This window comes from Ascaphus truei, chromosome 4 (genome assembly GCF_040206685.1).
Source record: "Ascaphus truei isolate aAscTru1 chromosome 4, aAscTru1.hap1, whole genome shotgun sequence".
Classification (NCBI taxonomy): domain Eukaryota; kingdom Metazoa; phylum Chordata; class Amphibia; order Anura; family Ascaphidae; genus Ascaphus; species Ascaphus truei.
Window position 1 is genome coordinate 87,231,133 of NC_134486.1, and position 17,464 is coordinate 87,248,596.

The following is a 17,464-nucleotide window of genomic DNA, read 5'->3' on the forward strand; positions in this document are numbered from 1 at the left end:
TGTGTCAACCATTCTTTTGTATGTGAATGAAAGTGTTTTTTGTAGCGGCGGGAAAGTATCTGAACTATAAACCGAGAAAAATGAATTTATACGTAAACTACAATAATCCAGCTGTAGATAAGCAAATCTGTATTCCAACACTATTTATAATAATTTGACAGTCACTCAATTGAGTTTTTTGTTGACCTCTAAAAAAGGGTCTTTAACTCGCTTCCTGTGTTCCCCATAAAATTACCACGGGATAAATAAAAGTATTTTTATTGACAAGCACTCAGGGGCTAATTTTGTCCCTTTACTGTATCTCTAACTTGGCAGATAGGAGAGTTCCCAACAGCTAAACACTATAAACTTTATTTAGTGCATGAAAACAGTATCATAAAAAACATAATTTTTGTGACATCTTCGTCTATTTACAAGAAATCACAAAAGAGTGTAAATGAAGACTTATTTCAGTGCTTACTTCTCCCTCTTAGCTACACTTCATTCAATATGCTTGGCTTAAATTCTGAATTCCTCTGGTTGGACTGTATTTTAAGTACAAAAAAGTACCAATCCTGATGTCATGAAACGAATCAGTTCGTGGGACACACAAGTTTAAAAACTACACTGAAGTTTTAGATTGTGTAACATTTTAAAGCTCGATTAATTATGACACCATCATTACATTTCAGCTCCATTAACAACGCCCGTTACGTAGAAGTAAAGGTAAAAATCAAATACAGTAAATGAAATGTAGATTCTTTCGGTATTACTCTTTCCCAAAAGAGTAAGCAATATTTGATCAAAACAAAATAACACATTTTTGTCAGGGTAGCCTTTAAAGAAGATTTGTGTGCCATCTAAAAAATAGATTGTAAGCTCCTCGGAGCAGGGACTCCTCTTCCTTAATGTTACTTTTATGTCTGAAGCACTTATTCCCATGACCTGTTATTTATAACATTTGTTATTTATATGATTACAACATGTATTACTACTGTGAAGTGCTATGTACATTTATGGCGCTATATCAATAAAGACATACAATACAATACAATAATTGTATATTTTAGGGTTCTTGGGAGTATATAAAAAGTTTGCTTGTTTCTCCTCTAGGTAATAAAGCATTGTACGCACTGTTCCACCTCATTCTGTACGGAAAGTAGAAGTCCCACATAAAGGATTTTTTGTTTCTTTAACAACGTATCAAGGTAATCAACTTCGTTAGAAAGATTCAATTAATATGCATTAATACCATCTTGTGGCTGATCTTATGTTTGCCTCTATTGCGTTCAGTAACACCTCCAACCCGCAACTCTGTGTTCTTTGTGTTTATCTCCCCAACCCGCCATTCACGGTTTTCCCCCACTTGCGTTATTATAGGAAGATACTGCGTCTTTGCCGGCACTCCCGCTGATGGCGTTAAGCCTTTTATACCTGACCGGCTGTGATGTGGCCTGCGCATGCGCGGACTTCCGAGTCTCCGGTTGCTTTGGTGATATGATGCCTAGTTCGCGTAACCTAGCAACGGAGGATGCCATTACCTTCATGTCTAAGACTGACGTCCTCCTTCCACACGCATGCGCTGAAACTGTTGTTTATGGACTGTGGTCAGCTTAAGATGGTTTATGCCTCGTGATGTCATTTGTCATTAGCTTCCTCTGATTGATTTCACTGGGTTGTTCTTTGGGTATAAATGTCTTTCTGTACTATTGGTCTCCAGCACACCCTGAGGAAGGTCCTTTCTGGACCGAAACGTTGGTACTTAGTGTGTTATGTATTCTTAAATACAGGTTTTCTTTTGCAACTTACATTTGAGTGCAATTTCTTGATTTGTCTATGTGGGAAATATTTTGTTCTGTTTATGTCTATGGAACATGCACCAGAAAATATTATTTATTGTTGGAGTGCCAGCTGCTTCCTTTTGTTTGTATGTATGTATGTATTTATGTATGTATATATGTATATATATCTATATCTAGATATAGCAAATTGAAATATTACTGTATGCTCATTTGCATGTCTTAGACAGGTCTGCAACCCTGCCTTTCACCATTATCACCCCGCACACAGTGCTTCCACTGCAGCAAGGGAATCTGGGAAATGACATGCAAATGAGCACACAGTGCCACCTTTTGCTTCAAAACCATATGACATGGTCCCCTATAAGCTGATGCTTGCTGCATATCACAGCTTTCGAGCACAGCCTGGGTTAAGATGCATAGCCAGTAAACCCACCCCACAGACAGCTGTTTCGACCTTAATGGGTCTCATCAGTGTGAGGTTGGTTATACTGGCTTAACCCACACTGTGCTCAAAAGCTGTAATATGCAGCAAGCATCAGCTTATAGAGGACCATGTTATGTGGTTTTGAAGGAAAAGGTGGCACTGTGTGCTCATTTGCATGCCATTTCCCAGAATCCCTTACTGCAGTGGAAGCACTGTGTGCGGGGTGATAATGGTGAAAAGTTGCACTCCCAGTCATTGGGAGTCATGTCATTAAGTGCATACTGTACACCAGGCCTGCACAACTCGTAAAGCGAGAAGGGCCGAACTGCTCCAAGGAAAAAAAAATTGGGCCGCACGAGTAAAATCATCATCATCATCATCATCATCATCATCATCATCATCATCATCTCTCCTCCAGCACCTCTCATCATCATCCTCATCCTCATATATCTCCTCCAGCACCCCTCATCATCATCCTCATATCTCCCTCAGAACCCCTCACTATCAACCTTTGCCATACTCCCCATCTATCTCTCATACCCCTATCTCCCCCTCACCCACACACATAATACTCCCTCTCCACATCAAACACACAATACCCCCCTGCACACCACACACATCCCACCCCCCTGCACCTCACATCCTTCTCCCCCCTTGCACCTCACACCACTCTCCCCCCCTGCACCTCACACCACTCTCCCCCCCTGCACCTCACACCACTCTCCCCCCCTGCACCTCACACCACTCTCCCCCCCTGCACCACACACCACTCTCCCCCCTGCACCTCACACCACTCTCCCCCCCTGCACCTCACACCACTCTCCCCCCCTGCACCTCACACCACTCTCCCCCCCTGCACCTCACACCACTCTCCCCCCCTGCACCTCACACAACTCTCCCCCCGGCACCTCACACCACTTTCCCCCCCCTGCAGCTCACACCACTCTCCCCCCCCTGCACCTCACACCACTCTCCCCCCCTGCACCTCACACCACTCTACCTCCCCTGCACCTCACACCACTCTCCCCCCCCTGCACCTCACACAACTCTCCCCCCCCCTGCACCTCACACCACTCTCCCCCCTGCACCTCACACCACTCTCCCCCCCTGCACCTCACACAACTCTCCCCCCCTGCACCTCACATCACTCTCTCCCCTTGCACCTCACATCACTCTCTCCCTCCGCACCTCACATCACTCTCTCCCCCTGCACCTCACATCACTCTCTCCCCCTGCACCTCACATCACTCTCTCCCCTTGCACCTCACACCACTCTCTCCCCTTGCACCTCACATCACTCTCTCCCCTTGCACCTCACATCACTCTCCCCCCTGCACCTCACATCACTCTCCCCCCCTGCACCTCACATCACTCTCTCCTGCACCTCCAATCACCCCCCTGCACCTCCAATCACCCACCTGCACCTCCAATCACCCCCTGCACCTCCAATCACCCCTGCACCTCCAATCACCCCTGCACCTCACCCCCTGCACCTCACATCACCCCTCCTGCACATCACCCCCCCTCCTGCACATCACATCCCCTGCACATCACCCCCTTGCACATCACCCCCCTGTACCTCCAATCACCCCCCTGCACCTCCAATCGCCAGTAAGTTTGCTCTGTTACATATAATGGAAGCACAGGTAAGTTTTCTTTTTGCACTTTGATTATAAACCTGGACAGCACAGCCAATATTCAGTTCATTTTGACCCATCTACATGAGGAATGTGCAGAATTACCTCGGATCAATGTGTTCTTACCTTTCTCCTGCCACTTGATGTTCACGGTGCTCTTTTGTTCCACTTTTGACAACCGAAGTCCCGGAAATTTTTCTGCTGATGCAAAATGATATACGGATGAGACATTTTATGAAGACATTTGTTAAATACTGTGAGATAGAACATGACACAGAACAGTGCTGTGTACATACTGTACAGGGTTCAATGTTACATGAGATTAAATGATTCTAATGTTGATAGATATTTCAATGGCACAAAACATGCCTTATTATATTCATTACATAAGGTTATTTTACAAAGTGCATGTGGTTTTTCATAGTGGAAACAGAGACAATATTTTCAGGGTGGAAATATACTGAACAGAAAATATAGCCGTCAAATGTAAGAATTTGTTCTTGCCTTCCTCCCATGACTTGAATTTTTTTTTTACATTGTCTAGCACTAATCCCAGCTGTTTATCTTCTACTGCAAAACTATGTATATTTACATGTATGTATGTATGTATGTATGTATGTAGTGTATGTCTTTATTTATATAGCACCACTACAGTACATAGTGCTTCACAGCAGTAATACACGTGACAATCATATAAATAACAAATAATATAAATAACACATAAAGGGGAGAAGTGCTTCAGACAAAAGTACCATTTAGGAAAAGCAGTCGCTGCTTCGAAGAGCTTACAATCTAATTGGTTGGTAGGAAGAACGCACAGAGACAGTAGGAGGGTGTTCTGGTAAGTGCGTCTGCAAAGGGCCAAAGTTTATATATGAGGTGTTAATTATCAGCCATGAAGCTACTCATATGCTTCCTTAAGCAGGTGTGTTTTGAGGTGGGTCTTAAAGGTGGATAGAGAGGGTGCTAGCTGGATATTGAGGGGAAGAGCATTCCAGAGGTGTGGGGCAGTCGGTGAGAAAGGTGTAAGGCGGGAGAGGGCGTTAGATACAAAAGGGGTAGAGAGAAGACATCCTTGGGCAGAACGCAAGAGTCGGGATGGTGTATAGCAAGAAATTAGGGCTGAGATGTAAGGAGGAGCAGAAGAGAGTAAAGCTTTAAAAGGGAGGAGGATAATTGAGTGTGTGATACAGGATTTGATAGGAAGCCAGGAGAGGGATTTCGGCAGGGGTGACGCTGAGACAGATTTCAGAAATAGTAGAGTGATTCTGGCAGCAGCATTTAGGATAGATTGCAGGTGAGAGGCAGGAAGGCCAGACAGCAGGAGGTTACAGTAGTCAAGACGGGAGAGAATAAGGGTCTGTGTCAGTCTTTGCAGTCGAGAAACAGATGAAAGGGTGTATCTTGGTAATATTGCAGAGGAAAAAACTACAGGTTTTAGCTACCTTTTGAATGTGAGAAGAGAATGTGAGAGAGGAGTCGAGTGTGACCCCTAGGCAGCATGCTTGGGCTACTGGGTGATTGATAGTACTTCCAACAGTAATGTGGGAGGAGGTAGTAGGGATAGATTTGGAAGGAAGTATGAGGAGCTCTGTTTTTGCCATGTTAAGTTTAAGTCGGCGCAGGGCCATCAGGATGATATAGCAGAGAGACATTCAGAAACTTTAGTCTGTACAGCAGGTGCAAGGTCAGGGGTAGAAAAGTAAATATGGGTGTCATCAGCATAGAGGTGATATCTGAACCCAAGAGATGTGGTTAGGTCACCTAGAGAAAGTGTGCAAAGAGAAAAGAGAAGAGGTCCCACGACAGAGCCCTGGGGTACCTCCACAGAGAGATTGATAGAGGAGGAGTTGTAAGCAAAAGAGCCACTAAAAATGTAAGACTGGTGGTGGCTGTGAGAGTCTCCGGTACATTGTTCCAGTTTTGGGGTGCATGGTAAGAGAAGGAGGAGCGGCCGGATACTTTGCTGAATATGAGTATAAATTACTCGAATGTTTGTGGATACATATTTCAATGGCAGCAAATACACCTTACTAAATGCAGAGCATTACATTATTAATTACCTAAAATGACTGCAAAAAGTGCATGAAGTTATTCATCCTAGAAATATTTTAATAAGAAAATATAACCTCCAAATGTCATAAATTATCTCTTGCCTACGACAACACTGCTTTGATCCATTTGTTCTTGGCTTTCCTTCATGACTTCAATTTTTGTATTCTCGTCTTTTTTGTTTTCATCATCACTAGTCCTGGTTATCTGTTTCCTACTGCAAAATCCCACACCTGTTCAGTAGGGTTTGCAAACTGTGAGAGCTTATTCAGCATACAGCTTGATTCCCTTACGCACAAGCACACTGGGCTATGCAAACAACATTCGCAAACAACATTCAACTGAACAGCGACTGCATGTGCAAAAGTATTTGCGATGGTTAGTAAATATAGTAGATAATCTGATTAGTGCTAGTTAAATCTGATATATAGTATGTTTCAGGTTCCACTGCTGTGTCTGTTTTGGCCACACTCTTGTCTTCAAGATATGGATGTCAGTTAGAAACTTGGAATTAAAGTCCGGCCTTTACACCCAAATATAATAGATGCTGTGTTGTATAATGATAGTGAGTTTTTATACACTTCATAGTTTGCAAAGGTCTTTAAGGTGTCCCCTTGTAACAAGCCTATCTATACTGTCTTCACTTGTTTTTTTATGTTGCTGATACCTAGAAATAGCTTCTATCACTTTTTAGGATACTTGTGAATGTATGAAATGATTTCTGTTGTCCCCCCCAGAATAAATGATTTGCTTCCTATTGGTAATGTATTCCATTAGTATCCATTTAAAGCTCATTGGCTTCTTTTCAGTAAGTTAACCAACAATTAACATGAGAACATTTCATCACTCACTTTCCGCCAGTAAGTTTGCTTTGTTAGGCTGCGCTTATAGTGCCGGCTACGGCTACGGCTACAGATGACGTCACCCGTCTCCGTAGCCCTTGCAAAAGTTGTAATTTGAGTTTTGGAGACGTCTCTTGCTACAAGGGGAGAGACGTCAGGCAATGGGAAAGGCAGAGGGGCGGAGACGAGAGCAAGGGGGAAGGCAGAGAGGCGAAGACAAGAGCAAGGGGGAAGGCAGAAACAGAGAGGAGTTGTAATTACTGTTTGTATGCTGAATTTACTTTAATTTTACTTTAAATTATGGGAGAATGTACTATTTTAAAGTTGTTAATATAGTGTGTTTCACTTGACAGATACTCACACACACATCCCCCCTCTCCCTGCACTCACATACACATCCCCCCTCTCCATGCACTCACCCCCCCCTCTCCCTGCACTCACACACATACATACATCCCCCCTCTCCCTGCACTCACACACACACATCCCCCCTACCCATGCACTCACACACATCCCCCCTCTCCCTGCACACACACACACACACACACACACACACACACACACACACACACACACACACACACACACACACACACACACACACACACACACACACACACACACACACACACCTCTCCCTGCACTCACACACATACATACACCCCCCCTCTCCCTGCACTCACACACACATCCCCCCTCCCCATGCACTCACACACATCCCCCCTCTCCCTGCACACACACACACACACACACACACACACACACACACACACACACACACACACACACACACACACACACACACACATCCCCCCTCTCCCTGCACTCACATACACATCCCCCCTCTCCCTGCACTCACACACACAACCCCCTCTCCCTGCACTCACACACACACACATCACCTCTCTCCCTGCACTCACACACACACACACATCCCCTCTCCCTGCACTCATACACATACATACATCCCCCCTCTCCCTGCACTCACACACATACATCCCCCCTCTCCCTGCACATCACAAACACATCCCCCCTCTCCCTGCGTTCAAACACACATGCCCCCTCTCCCTGCACTCACACACACATCCCCCCTCTCCCTGCACTCACACACACACATCCCCCCTCTCCCTGCACTCACACACACACACACACACACACACACACATCCCCCCTCTCCATGCACTCACACACACATCCCCCCTCTCCCTGCACTCACACACACACACACACACACACACATCCCCCCTCTCCCTGCACTCACACACACACACATCCCCCCTCTCCCTGCACTCACACACACACATCCCCCCTCTCCCTGCACTCACACACATTCCCCCTCTCCCTACACTCACACACACACATCCCGCCTCTCCCTGCACTCACACACACATCCCCGCCTCTCCCTGCACTCACACACACACATCCCCCCTCTCCCTGCACTCACACACACATGCCCCCTCTCCCTGCACTCACACATCCCCCCTCTCCCTGCACTCTCACACACACACATCCCCTCTCCCTGCACTCACACACATCCCCTCTCCCTGCACTCACACATCCCCCCTCTCGCTGCACACACACACACATCCCCCCTCTCCCTGCACTCACACACACACAGCCCCCCTCTCCCTGCATCAGAAGCTATCTGATTGGTTTATAGCCTGTCACATGGTGAGGTCGTCGCTGTAAAAATGAAATTCACCGACTACAGAGATTTAGGTCGCGGAGTGAATGCATTTGTTTTGGCGTGATGTCGCGTCGCCGGCACTATAAGCGCAGCCTTACATATAATGGAAGCGCAGGTAAGTTTTCTTTTTGCACTTGGATTATAAACCTGGACAGCACAACCAATATTCAGATCATTTTGACCCGTGTACATGAGGAATGTGCAGGAATTACGTCAGGTCAGTGTGTTCTTACCTTTCTCCTGCCACCTGATGTTCACGACGCTCTTTTGTTCCACTTTTGACAGTAGTCTTGGTTATTTTTCTGCTGATGCAAAATGATATACGGATGAGACATTTTATGAAGCCATTTGTTAAATACTGTGAGGTAGAACATGGCACAGAGCAGTGCTGTGTACATACAGGGTTCAATGTTACATGAGATCAAATGATTCTAATGCCGATAGATATTTCAGTGGCACAAAACATGCCTTATTATATTCATTACGTAAGGTTATTTTACAAAGTGCATGTGATTTTTCATAGTGGAAACAGAGACAATATTTCCATAGTGGAAATATACTGAACAGAACAGGTTAGCGTAACTGGGTGCAGTTCTTTCTTTCTTGAATAACCTTATTTTTCTACAAATTGTTTCGGGATACACTATATAACACAATTTTAATTAAATAATTCACTGTAGAACACAATTTTAATGAAATAATTCATTATATGTTAATCACTTAAATAATGTATTATATGTTAAATCACATACATTTATAAAATTATATATTACACAATTATTGGTTAACTTAAAACAACTAATTCACATGTATGTAATAGTTCACTTAAATAATTATCCAAATGTATCACTTTAAATATGTATAAGTTAATTAGTAACACAACAATACAAGCACAAACGTCTTCACATATTTTTAAGTAATAATAAGCTGCGATCAGAGAATCATTAGTGTCAAAATTGTCTTTCAAATTGGTTTTTGGTATATCTTTATATTAGAACATTTATTTTTAGATATATGTATTTTATTTCATTGTAATATTTAAATGGTCCTATATGCTTTCTTTATATGTTACCTCATCTGCGCATTTAAAAGTTATAATTAAAGTTTTTCGTATAACATTGCGGAGAGGGGTATAAAAGAAAGGAACACAAGGATATACCATACTCACCCCTGACGAAGGACCACCTTTGAAACGCGTAGGGTTGCCGGGAGGACCAGTTACGGTGTAACACCAAAGACCAGAAGTGACGTAGAACGCCGGCTGGATCGGCGGTGGATGTCACAGAAACCGGAGCAGAACACACGAACTGGTCTGTCTCTATTTTGTTTTTACACTGTTTTGTGTATAACCAATACCTGAACTTTTATAAAGCTGAAGCTTTTACAAAACAAGTCCCTTTTGAAGTTATTGCCAAACGGAGATGAATTGTCTTCAAAAGATACCGTTACGTGCCTGGTATAGCCACTTTAAAGTAAGTGCATATCTTACCACCTTCATATGCTGAAATGTCCTGTGAACGTACTTCACTATATTGCTCTTTTTCTTTCTCACTTCTCTTCCATACTACGAAGAGCGCTGAACATTGTGAACATTATTGCTGGGAATTGGGAACAATTCAACTGTTCAAGCTGCACCACATCAACATATTTCTAAAAGTTTGGACTTTATTTTTGTTAGAGCGCTTCCTATCTTTGCTTAACTTTCATCTTTCATGACAACACTCTGATCCACTTGTTCTTGCCTTCCTCCCATGACCTGCATTTTATTTTTACATTCTCCCGCACTAATCCCAGCTGTTCATCTTCTACTGCAAAACCATGTATATATACACATGTATGTATCTATGTATGTATGTCTTTATTTATATAGCGCCATTACTGTATATAGCGCTTCACAGCAGTAATATACATGGCAATCATATAAATAACGCATAAAGGTGAGAAGTGCTTCAGACAAAAGTACTATTTAGGAAAAAGAGTCCCTGCTCCGACGCGCTTACAATTTAATTGGTTGGTAGGAAGAACATACAAAGACAGTAGGATGGCATTCTGGTAGGTGAGTCTGCAAGGGGCCAAGGTTTATCTACAGTATGAGGTGTTAATTATCAGCCATGGAGCTACTTGTATGCTTTCTTAAGCAGGTGTGCTTTGAGGTGGGTCTTAAAGGTGGATAGAGAGGGTGCTAGTAAAGCTTTAAAAGAGAGGAGGAGAATTGAGTGTGTGATACGGGATTTGATAGGAAGCCAGGAGAGTGATTTCAGCAGGGGACGCTGAGACAGATTTCGTAAATAGTAGAGTGATTCTGGCAGCAGCACATAGGATAGATTATTTGTTGGTGGAGTCAGGAGAGAGGCAGGAAGGCCAGGCAGCAGGAGGTTACAGTAGTCGAGACGGGAGAGAATGAGGGTGTGTGTCAGAGTTTTTGTTGTCGAGCAACAGAGGAAAGGGTGCATCTTGGTAATATTGCGGAGGAAAAAACGGCAGGTTTTAGCTACCTTTTGAATGTGAGAGGAGAAAGTGAGAGAGGAGTCGAGTTTGACCCCTAGGCAGCGTGCTTGGGCTACTGGGTGACTGATAGTACTTCCAACAGTAATGTGGAAGGAGGTAGTAAGGCCAGGTTTGGGAAGAAATATGAGGAGCTCTGTTTTTGCCATGTTAAATTTAAGTTGGCAGAGGGCCATCCAGGATGGTATAGCAGAGAGACATTCAGAAACTTTAGTCTGAACAGCAGGTGTAAGATCAGGGGTAGAAAAGTAAATTTGTGTCATCAGCATAGAGGTGATATTTGAACCCTTGCCGGGAGCCGCAGCATTCGCACCCCCCCTCTCCATGGCTTGGCGTCAAATGACGTTGCGGGCCATGTGACGTCACGTAGCCCACCACGTCATTTGGCAGCGCGTCTCTGAAGACTCAGCTGGCAGCAGGTAAGTGAGTTACAGAGGCCTCATGCCTCCCCCGGCATTTAATTTAAATGCTGTGAGGAAGAGTCCGGGGCCTCTGTAACCGCCGCACCGACCCTAGAAATTCTCCCGCCCCTCCCCTGGAGGGCGCGCTCCCCAGTTTGCGCACCGCTGACCTAGAGAGAGTGTGTAAAAAGAAAAAAGAGAAGAGGTCACAGGTCCCAGCCCTGAGTACCCTCACAGAAAGATCAATGCAGGAGGAGGAGGTGTTAGCAAAAGAGACACTGAAAATACGATGGGAGAGGTAAGAGGAGATCCAGGATAGAGCTTTGTTACGAATGCCAAGAGTATGGAGAATGTGAAGAGGGTGGCCCACAGTATCAAATGCTGCAGAGAGGTCAAGTAATACAGTATAAGCAGGGTGTAATGATCTCTGTCTTTGGCAGCATGGAGGTAATTAGTTATTTTAGTGAGAGCTGTTTCAGTGGAGTGAGCAGTGCGGAAGCCAGATTGTAGAGGGTCTAGGAGAGAACAGATGTTGAGAAAATGGAGCAAGCCAGAGAATACAAGACATTCAAGGAGTTTAGAGGCAAAAGGCAGGCGGGAGACAGGCCGATAGTTAGAAAGACAGGCAGGGTTTTTTTGAGTAATGGAATAACTGTTGCATGTTTGAAGAAAGAGGGAAAGGTACTAGAGTAGAGGGAGGAGTTAAAAATGTATGTGAGCGTAGGGATTATAGTATGAGCAAGAGGTTTTAGGAGATGTGAGGGAATGGGGTGAAGAGGGCAGGTGGTAGAGGGAGAAGAGGAGATCAGCAACAACACATCCTCCTCCGAGACAGTGGAAAAAGAGTCAAGGAAGGCAGGAGGAGAATTAGGAAGAGGTGTAGGATAGGAGGGGGATACAGAGCGGATGTCCTGGCGTATGGATTCCACCTTTTCCTTGAAGTAGTTGGCAAAGTCCTGAGGAGAGATGGAGGAAGCAGAACATGCAGCAGAGGGTGGTCTGAGAAGGGAGTCAAAGACAGAGAAGAGTCGGCATGGATTAGACTTGTGCGTGTTGATTTGTGAAGAAAAGTAGTTTTGTTTAGCTTGAACCAGGATAGCATAGATTTTTAGTGAAGGTAGTCTGCGAGAGTGTGAGGAACGCAGCACGCACGTGTGGGAATTTAGCCATGGTCTTGGGTTAGAAGGGCAAGAACGGCAGAGAGAAAGCGGGGCATGTAGATCAAGAGAGGAGGATAGGGCAGAGTTGTAGTTCCTGACCAGGTTGTCAGGGTCTGGAGCAGAATGGAGAGAGGAGACGGAGGAGCGTAAAGTGGAATAAAAAGCTGGTCGGTTAATAAAGCACAGGTCTCTGCAGAAACGAGGGGTAGATGGAGGTGGAGAAGGGGAGAAGTGAGAGAGTTAATGAGATGAGGTGATGGTCAGAGAGGAAAAGGGGAAATGGAGATGTCAGAGAGAGATAAGTTTTTAGTGAAAACCAGATCTAGGTAGTGGCCATCCTTGTGGGTGCAGTCCGCTATTGAAGACTAAAAGAAATGGTTAGATAGAGAAATTGGGAAGCCCAAAGGAGAGAGGGGTCCTCAATGTGGCAGTTGAAGTCCCCAAGGAGAAGAACAGGGGAGGCTGAGGAGAGAAAGTAAGACAGCCAGGATTCAAAGTGAGAGAGAAAGACAGAAGGGGGATGAGTAGAGGTAGGTGGGCGATAGATGACTGCCACATGGACAGGGAGAGGAAAGAAAAGCTGGACAGTGTGAGCCTCAAAGGAGGGAAAAACAATTACAATTTATAAATGGCAAAATACAAAATACTTGTGTCCCTTCTTTATTGGCAAATGTATTTGTTTGTTTAAAAATAAATAAATTGTAAGACAAATTATGTTATTTACATGCTGATTTTGTGTGTGTTTTTTTATGTCATGATTACTAAGTGACACCAGTTGTCTATATGTTCTTGGGGGAGGTATAAATTGTATCTTCCTCCCCAAGTGCATATAATAATAATAATTATTATTATTATGATATTTTTGTGCGTGGGAGGAGGAGTTTGGTTCTGTTTTTTCCTTCTTTTTTATGTAGTTTAATACATTGATTTTATTTTTTCAAACGCTGGTGAGTTTCCACTATTTTTTTTACTTTGGAGCGCCAGTCCCATCGATCCGTCCACTTCTTGCACCATCAGAGAGGTCAGTTTCCAGAGCAGAGTCAGACTGAGTGAGCCAAGTCTCAGCAAAGAGGAGCAGAGAGTGAGAGAAAACAAAGTCATGCACAGAGAGGAACTTGTTAGAAAGGGAGTGTGCATTCCAAAGGGCACAGGAGAAAGGGAGAGAGGAGGAAGGGTATGAGGTTGGATGGGGTAGACACCAGAAAAATGAATACAAATGAAGCACCTGACACTCAAAGGTTTTGCAAAAATATGAAATATAATTTATTAAGCAATAAACATTTCGGTTCTCTACCTGGGACCATTTTCAAGATATAGGGCTATGTGCTTTACTATATTTTGTATCTTGATACAGGGACCAGGTGGATGATGGAAATGTTCATTGCTTTAATAAATCCTATTTTATATGTTTGCCAAACCCTTGAGTGCCAGATGCGTTATCTATTTTTGTGGAAGTCCTTTCTTACCGGGTACCGGGTAATTTTGTGTTCATGTTATCAGAGTGACACTTAAACAAAGAAATATATATATAGATACACACACACAATCGATAAATCAATGTGTTTGGTCATATCTTAATAAACTATTATGTAGAACAGGCAACAAACATTGTTTACTGTACAGTATGTTCAAGTTTGAACCTTATGTGCAGAAGACAAGTGCAGCAATTACCTCTTGTTTAACATGGCAGTGCTCTGATCTGCATGTTTTCCTCCTGCCGTCTCTTGATTTCCATGTTCCTCCTCTGTCTCACTTTGACCAGCAATAATCCCAGTTATGTGACTGTTCCGGGAAAAAATGAAATCACACATGTTTGAAACAGTTGGTAAAGATTGTATGATAGAACATGACTTCATCAACTTAACATACTCCTGCTGCATTATAAACTGTAGTAACCAATGGGAGACACCAATACAGTAATAGTCATTCTGCTACTGGTGTTTGTATGGGAGTCATGTCATTAAGTGCATACACAGCGCAGGTAAGTTTTCTTATTACAGTTTGATTATAAACCTGGACAGCACAGCCAATATTCAGATCATTTTGACCCGTGTACATGAGGAATGTGCAGGAATTACGTCAGGTCAGTGTGTTCTTACCTTTCTCCTGCCACCTGATGTTCACGATGCTCTTTTGTTCCACTTTTGACAGTAGTCTTGGTTATTTTTCTGCTGATGCAAAATGATATACGGATGAGACATTTTATGAAGACATTTGTTGAATACTGTGAGGTAGAACATGGCACAGAGCAGTGCTGTGTACATACAGGGTTCAATGTTACATGAGATCAAATGATTCTAATGACGATGGATATTTCAATTGCACACAACATTTGGGTCCTCTACCACGAACCTTTATCAAGACATAGCAAGAGGGTATGTGCTTTACTATATTTTGTATCTTGATATAGGGCCCAGGTTCATGATAGAAATGTAAATTGCTTTAATAAATTAGATTCCTGAGGGGGATCAGCAAATACCAAAGGTTGGGGTAAAGAAGTTATTCCAAAAAGTGTGTACATTTATTAAATGGGAAATGCCCTGGGCCTCACAGCAATTCACAAGAATAACAAATAGATAGTTGTAACAGTTGCAATGAGACGAATGCAATGATGCCAAACACTACAGGTTTATGAGGTTTCCTCATTCAAAACGATAAGGTGCGTTGGCAAAAGTGGTCTCTTGGCTGGCCTAGTAATTAGAGTATAAAAACGCCGCAGTGAAGATGGAACCATTCTAAGCATTATAGAAATCTATACTATAATGCTAAGCTGGATTCCGTTTGTTTGTATGTCAGAAGCTTCGAAATCTCAGAAACGGCACCACGTAGCACAACAAAACTTTCACTGGACATTCTGCTGTGGATTTGTAGGTCAACACAACTATTTTGAGCTTCCAATTTAACTCACCTCCCAAGTTATGTTATGGACATTCCAAGTTTCCCTCAGCTGTCCAGCAAAAAGTTGCGGTGGAGGGGTGTGTGTGGTTACTAAGGGAGGGGGCATGTTTGTGCCAGCTTTTGGGGGTGACATGTGCCAGCAGCGACGATAGATCAACAGCGGGACACACACACACAGACAAATGTCCCCCCGCTCTACATCCCACCCCCCTCCCCGGTCCACCCCAGTTCCACATCTCTCTGCTCTCACTCCCTGGTTCAGCTCGCTCCGCATGGAGACTCGGCAGTGAAACCGAAGGGACTGGGGGAATGGGAGGGACATGGTGGATGGAGGGACAGGGGTGGTGGAGGGAGGGATGGGACCCCCCCTACCGCAGAGAGACCCCCAGATACAACCCCCTCTGCCCCAGAGAGGCACCCGGACACCCCCCTTGTCCCTGAGAGACCCCCGGACACCCTCCGCCCCTGAGAGACCCCCGGATACACCCCCCTCCGCCCCATAGAGACACCCAGACACCCCGTTGTCCTTGAGAGACCCCCAGACACCACCCACACCAGAGAGACCTCCGGACACCAATATGTGCCGCCAGCAGGGGGAGGGGGGAGCGGGGACCAGGCAAAGCCCCAGTTCAGCTCACTCTGCCTCGAGACTCGCAGTGAAACCGAAAGGACTGAGGGAACGGGAGGGACGTGGTGGATGGAGGGACGGGGGTGGTGGATGGAGGGATGGGTCCCCCCCACCCCAGAGAGACCCCCATATACTCTCCCTTGCCCCAGAGAGAAACCTGAACAACCCCCCGTCCCTGAGAGACCCCTGGACACCCCACCTGTCCCTGAGGGACCCCCGGCCACCTCCACCTGCCCCAGAGAGACCCCCGGACACCAACATGTGCCGCCAGCGGGGGACAGGGGACTGGGTGAAGCCCCGGTTCAGCTAGCTCCGACTGGGAGAATTGGAGGGACGTGGTAGACAGAGGGACAGGACCTCCCCCTGCCCCAGAGAGACCCCCGGATACACCCCCCCACCCCAGAGAGATATCAGGACACCCCCCTCCCTGAGAGAAGACCCCCGGGCACCTCCCCACCGCCCCAGTGGGACCCCCGGACACCAAGATGTGCCATCAGCCGGAAGGGGGGGGGTGGGGACCGGGCGAAGCCGGGCACAATAGCTAGTAAAGTTATAAGCATGTCTCTATATTCGCAAAAGTTTAAAAGCAAAACTGAAGTTGGGGGTTGATTGATGAAAGGGGTGTGTTTTATGTGTGCTTCAATGTAAAAGGTTCTTGGCATAAAAGTTTGCATGTGTGACTGGAAAATTAGATTTCAACCAAGGGAGTGTCTGATGTCAACAAGATACGTTAAGTCTCATACTTTTCAACTCAAGGCCTTTGTGAGGAAGAAACCTTATACATGTTTAGTGGTAACGTATAGGAATTCTTTGTTTATCTTTCTTATTTTGATTAAACTGTCTGCATTTATTTGATACTGTACTGTATGTTTCTTGTAATAATCTTTTTCTGTAACCTGAGCACCGTATTTTTTGTTAATTACATCTAAACTTTAATAAGTAATACTTTTGGCTCTGGTTGAACTGTTGCACGCTTTGTAGAGAGTAATTTACCTTTTCGGACACATTTTGCTATAATAGATTTTTGTGTGTTTAGTGCATAGAGACAGGAAGAAGGAAGAGGGGGGGGAGAGAGAGAGAGGGGGGGAGGAGGGGAGGAAGGGGGTGTGTGGTGGTGGTTGTGGTGGTGGAGGGCCCCGAATATGGGGGGCTGTCCAAGTTAAGTTAAGTTAACAGAGACCAGAAACTCTGCAAATTAATATTTTTGATATTTCTATGGTGGAGGCAGCGGGTTAAAGATAGATACTGTGACAGAGTGAGGGTAAAAACTATTCAATACTCTGTGCCCAGGACATACTTGAAAACGAGAGGTAACTCTCAATGTATTACTTCCTGGTAAAATATTTTATAAATAGATAAATTAATTCGAGGACCTGTGCAGAGGTGAAGCTGAATCAGCTAGTTAGCTGTGTCTTTTAACCCTTGTCACATATATAAGTCGAGTGTGCT

At 44.7% G+C, this 17,464-nt stretch overlaps 1 protein-coding gene across 1 annotated transcript in view; it reads right to left on the reverse strand.

Moving 5' to 3' along the window:
• Positions 1-17,464, reverse strand: part of LOC142492267 (cadherin-23-like) — a 190,680-nt gene that overhangs the window by 2,146 nt on the left and 171,070 nt on the right. The window contains exons 65-68 of the mRNA XM_075594937.1: positions 14,589-14,660; positions 14,161-14,271; positions 8,657-8,725; positions 3,969-4,043 (exon numbers count right to left, since the gene is read on the reverse strand). Coding sequence (XP_075451052.1) covers positions 3,969-4,043; positions 8,657-8,725; positions 14,161-14,271; positions 14,589-14,660 — 327 coding nt within the window. The remainder of the gene's footprint in view (positions 1-3,968; positions 4,044-8,656; positions 8,726-14,160; positions 14,272-14,588; positions 14,661-17,464) is intronic.